We start from the raw sequence: 6,000 nt of genomic DNA on the forward strand, positions 1-6,000 counted from the left end.
TTCAACAAATATTAATTAAACATCTGCTACTTAATACCCTTACCAGTAACTGCGGTGATTGATGCAGCTGTGAGCCACATACACAAAGTGCCTGTCCTCAGGGTGCATATGTCCTAGTGGAGTGGCAGACAATAGGCAAGTAAACAAAGAAATGACTCCAAAAAACAAATGACTTAGTTTCATATAAATGCTCTGAAGAAAACATTCAAAGTAAAGAAATAGCAGGGGGTAAGGAGGTTTCAGATAGAGTTATTGGGTAAGACACTTCTCCTGGATGAAAACAACAAGCTGAGAAGATCTGTGCACAAGTATTCCAGGCAGAAAAATGAAGAATGCAAAGGCCCCAAGGCCAGAGCCCACTTGGCAAGTCTGAGGTCCTGCCGGAGGCCAGTGTGGGCAGAGAAAAGCTAGCTTGACAGAGTACATGTTAAGAGAGAAAGTCAAAGAGGTAAGTAATAGCTGGATCTCAAAGGCCTTATAGGCTGTAGCAAGACAAGTGGCTTTCATTTTAAATGTAATAGGAAGCCTTTGGAGACTTTTTAAATGAAGTGCTGTGATTTGATTTATGCTTAAAGAGGATCATTGATTTAGAAAGTAGGGCTCGTGGGCTCAGTCCTGCCTGCACTCTGTACTGGAAAGCCGGTGAGCTAAGAATGGCTTTTACATTTTTAAAGTGTTTTAAAAAAACAAACAGGTTGGGTGAGGTGGCTCACACCTGTAATCCCAGCACTTTGGGAGGCTGAGGCGGGCAGATCACCTGAGGTCTGGAGTTCTAGAGCAGCCTGGCCAATATGGTAAAATCCTGTTTCTACTAAAAATACAAAAATTAGCCCGGAATGGTGGTGTGTGCCTGTAATCCCAGCTACCCGGGAGGCTGAGACAGGAAAATCACTTGAACCTGGGAGGCAGAGGTTGCACAGCCAGACTGGGCCACTGCACTCCAGCCTGGGCAACAGAGAAAGACTCTGTCTCAAAAAACCAAACAAACAAACAAACAAAAATGTTACCGCAAATCTCATGAACTCCATTAGCACACTTTTTCTCTAAAGGACCATATAGTCTCTCTCAGACCTTTGCCATGCGCTTAGTCATTGAAGCACTGAAAGCAGCATGCAACAACATGTAAACAAAATGAGTGTGGCCATGCTCCCATCAAACTTGATTTACCTAAACAGGCTGCAGGCTAGACTGGGTCCACAAAGTCAGTTTGCTGATCCCTGATCTAGAGTAGCGGTAGTTTTGGAGCTTATGAGAAGTCATTAAAAATAAGATATGCATTGAATTTAGAGCTGAGTGCCAACTTGCTGATGGAGAAAATGTGGTGTGTAGGAAAATTTTATTGCATCATATAGCACATAATTTTTTAAATGCATTTTTTACATTTATTAGACTTACAAATCCTTTACTTGACTGCAAATTTCCTGAAGGCAAAAGCTATTTATAAAAAACGCTTACATTTTTCTACAGCAAATGCTGTACACAGAGTCTTCTATACAGCAGTGTGGTAAAAGGCCTAAAATTAAGGCCCAACATTATGTGTGCCTTGACATCTGGGAAAAACCAGGAGGGGCTCAAAAGTTCCCTTTCTGTTGTGCTCCCATGTGTTATGTCCCTTAGCCAAACACTCTCCTTATGGCAGGGACCATACATAGTGCCTGCTCATCCCTGAGTAATGGGTTTCATTTCTCTATCAGCCCATGAAATTATTCAAACAAGCCTATCGCACCCTCCTGTAGGATTCTATTGTCACGTCACCTATAATTACTACAAAGCCTGCCTCCCACAGCCCCTGCTTTTTCACTCTTTTCTCAGCACAACCCTCCTGTGGCCCTGCATGGTTCAAGGTGTACCCCCTGCAGGCTGCGAGCATATGTGGCTACTAAAATGCTGGTCTCATCTGTCTAGTGTTGGATGTCACATGTTCAGCCTTTCCCATAAGCCTAGGACAGGATTCCCTCCTTCAGCAAAGGGGTGAAGAGGAAGCAACCAAAACAAATAGTTGCAAAGTAGACTTACTTGTTGGTTTAAAAAAAAGTAAAAACCTTTCTTTAAGGCTTATTTCCAATAATACCAGAAGTTCCTGGAGTGCCAGGATGATGCCTTCTGGGGTTTGCACATCATAACCCTTATCATAGTAGGTTCCGAGGTAACTAAAGTGTAGGCCCTCAGCACATTTCTGCTAAGTAATTAATTGACAGGTGAACCTTGAGACATACAGGTCTGAGTTCTGGGAACTTGACTGCTTTGCTGTGATCAATTACCAAACAAAATGTAAGAGTTGCCGATCAAAAAAAGCATGGAGGTATGTGTTTAAAGAGAATACTCATGTGCATACAAGAAACAACTAGATATTAATATGATTCGCTTTATATTAAAAACACCAAGAATGAACACATCTGAAAAGTTTCCCTTGGGAGGTGATAACACATAATGTCAAGATGCTACCAGTATTTAAAATATTTTAGAACTTTCTTTGGGATACCTGATACTATTAACTACTGACATCAAAAATTCCTGTTGTCTGATGGTATATCATTATATATTATTCAGGTCAAGTCAGGCCAATAAAGTAAATAATGTGATCAAACTAGGCAGTGTAGTTTGGACTCAAAAACCAGTGAATGAGAAGTATTGAAGCATATTTTCTCTTGAGGCTGGTAAAATTCTAAAATCTATCTTAATCCCAATACCGTGAGAAATTTTCCAAAGAGCTAAATTATTGGAAGAAGTATGTTGCCTTCTAGGGTGTTTACACCAAACAAATAGTAAGTTTTTAAATGTATAATTTGGAGAGTATTTATTAAGAAATAATAGGGAAAATCTCTTTACCAATGCCTTATGTATAACCATAAATACGTCATCATATATTAATACTTTAGTATGTAAATTATTGATGCACAAGTTCTAAACAAACTAGAATAGTTCAAATAATAAAATATGAGCAAATCCTGTAATAGATTTGTTCACAGCATAAATGTGAAAGGAGGTCACTATAAACTTGAAGACCAAATTAACAATTAAAGTTTGTGTTAAAATACATTTTTTATTTTAGTTTGATATAAACTTTTTTTTTTCTTTTTGAGACAGAATCTCACTCTGTTGTCCAGTCTGGAGTACAGCGGTGTGATCTCGGTTCACTACAACCTCCATCTCCCAGGTTCTAGCTATTCTCCTGCCTTAGCCTCCCTAGTAGCTGGGACTACAGGCACTTTTTTGTAAACTTACAAATATGAAACTTTCATGTAATGAAAATCCTTTTTTCTTATATGTATACAGAGATGCATGCTATACGACATTTTATACACATTGATGTGTTTTAGTTCTTTCGAATTTTAAAAACATCCCATAATGCATTTTATTTCAAGGACTGAGTTTGATCATTAATATCTGCTACAAATCTTCTTCAGATAACCCCAACCAACATAATGGGTCTTTTCAAAATTTAGAATCTTTTCAAGGAAGTCTTTGGTATTTTCATTTGCCTGACCTGGATCCTGTTAAAATTGTTTGTAGAAAACCAAAGACTTATCTTTTCCTTTTATCATCTGGTCAGTAATTTTTTCTCATTTTGTTATATCAGTAGAAAATACAACAGGAAATTACATCCGTGATGCTAGTGTGCTATTTGGAATAACCAAGACTGGCACAAATGAGGCAACAGACTTCAGATCAACTAAAAATCAGTAACATTCACAGAACTTGCCAGGATCTGAACGTCTATGTCCACGTTCCTGCCTGAAAACAGTATCTTGTGATAATCAAAGTGAGTATATATTATAGGTGACAATTGCCAGGAGCTAAATCTGTCCCTCTGAGGACCTCCAGTTCTTTTGTTTCATTTCTAATCAGACAACTACAGCTTTTATAAGGCCAGCATACATTTACCAGATCATAGTTGGTTCATCCGTATTACTATTTTTAATCAGCTCATGGTTGATTCATTATTACTATTTTTTAATCAGCTTGTCTTTCCCCCAGGAAGTTAACTTGTTATAAATAAATAAAATCAATAGGATATCTACTCCTGTTGGAAATAATAGTTATTTTCAAAAAGATCTAAACCCTAATAAATGAAATTGATAGGACACAGATTGATAAAACCTGAGGCTTGCAAAGGACAGGGAAACGTCAGTTGCCCTAGCTCCTTCCTAGAAGGATTGTTGAGAATCAACTGTGACAGCATAGCTAGAGTTTTCAGGAAATTAAAGGCTTCAGACTGCCCAGATCCATCTTCAAGATTCACCGCAATCCATGATTATGGCGAAGCCCAAGAGGCATGTAACTGTTAACATGCCGCCATGCTTGCTCCCTTGGAGAAAGCCACAGAAAGGACATACATAATTCCCCAGCAAACCCCGCTCATCTTTCCCAGAAGACGCAGAAAGATTTCAGAGTATTGGGACATCACCAAATTCAGAAACCGTACACTGCAACTAATTTACTAATAAACCATGACGTACTGTCATAAATTACTTTAACTGGTACTTGTCCAATTAAATGAACAAACTACATCCTGCAAGGTAGTGGCCTTGAGGATTGATGGCAGTTGTTTGTTTGCATGCTAATTTGCCAAATTTCGTTAAGTTGCTCTGGGTCTACTCATTCACCTTATGTTAATCAGTCAGGCCCTACAGTGCTCATATTTTCAGCTCTGTGTTTTTCCAGTCAAGAGCATGACAATTTTTAATCTCGACAAGTTTCCTCTCACATTAACAGTGGAGGCCATGCATTAGCAGCAAATGTGCAGTGAAAGCCTGCGTTAGAGATGATGGAGGGGGCAACTGACAAGAGAGTTTCGTTCAGATGCCACGGGTGATGCACACAAACACCATTAAGACAAAATGTGCAGGACTCTCCGCCCCCATTTCCCATCCTCTGATAGAGCCTAAGTCCTGACATGGATCAACGTAGCAGGCAGGGACAATTCTCCCGAAATGAAAATGGACAAGGAGAAAAACATATATTACCTTCTCAATGAGATCTATGCAAGCTTGCAAATCCAGACCAAAGCCAATAGACACCCATTCAATGCTTTCTTTCTTATATTCCTCTTGCTCCAGAACAAACATGTGCCGATTGAAGAACTGTTGTAATTTTTCATTGGTAAAATTAATGCAAAGTTGCTCAAGGCTATTATACTTCAAGGATATGAATAGGTAAGAAGAAGAGATAAAAACAAAATTGAGGTCCACTTTCAAGAATGTCCGGTAAAGAAAAAACCATAACCATTATTTTTCTTTTTCATCAAACTTTTTCTGAAGAATTTTCATTTAATTATGTTAACCATTATTATATGATCGGAAATAGACCCAACAAGACACAAATGCTCAATTAACTCAATTAATTGTAATTTTGAATTGTAATATCATTAAGTGCAATAACATAGCACTTAATGGTATTAAAATTTAAAATCATAATTAATTCCTTTACCTCTATTTACCTTTATGTAAGACAGAATTAAGAAATCAACAAATACTTAATACCATTAAGTACAATAATTACTATTAATTATAGCTCTTCTCCAATCAAGGTAGCCCTTAAGGTTTGCACAGAATGATCCTCATGCTTTGACCATATTTTCCCACCTTCCCAAGTACATTTTCCCAGGTAAAATTTTCTAATCTTCTTATAAATATGCATTGACTTCCTTCTTACCAGATACACTTACCTCAAGGATTTCAAAACCAGTGATGTCAAGAATGCCAGTGAAGAACTGCCTTGACAGCTTGGCATCCAGGGCCCTGTTTATCCGTGCAACCAGCCACTTAAACATCCTTTCATACATTGACTTGGACAGGGCACCAACAGCACAGGATACCTAGAGATTACATTGAAAACACTCCTTCATCTGACTGAAGTGCTCGTTTTAATCCTGGGCATTCTCTGTCAGCAACCACCTTCTAGTCAAATCAGGATGTGTTTATTGACCTTCTGTGGTTCCAACATTCTGATGAATACAATGAGAAAAGAAAGAAAGAGAGAGAGAGAGAGAGAGAAAGA

General features: G+C 38.3%; 1 protein-coding gene across 1 annotated transcript in view; it reads right to left on the minus strand.

The window, feature by feature from the left end:
* MYH15 (myosin, heavy chain 15) overlaps positions 1-6,000 on the minus strand; it is a 136,620-nt gene that overhangs the window by 82,709 nt on the left and 47,911 nt on the right. Inside the window, 2 exon segments of the mRNA XM_011932807.1 lie at positions 4,968-5,138; positions 5,669-5,818. Of these exon segments, the coding sequence (XP_011788197.1) occupies positions 4,968-5,138; positions 5,669-5,818 (321 nt within the window).

This window comes from Colobus angolensis, unplaced genomic scaffold, assembly GCF_000951035.1.
Source record: "Colobus angolensis palliatus isolate OR3802 unplaced genomic scaffold, Cang.pa_1.0 Scaffold98, whole genome shotgun sequence".
NCBI lineage: Eukaryota > Metazoa > Chordata > Mammalia > Primates > Cercopithecidae > Colobus > Colobus angolensis.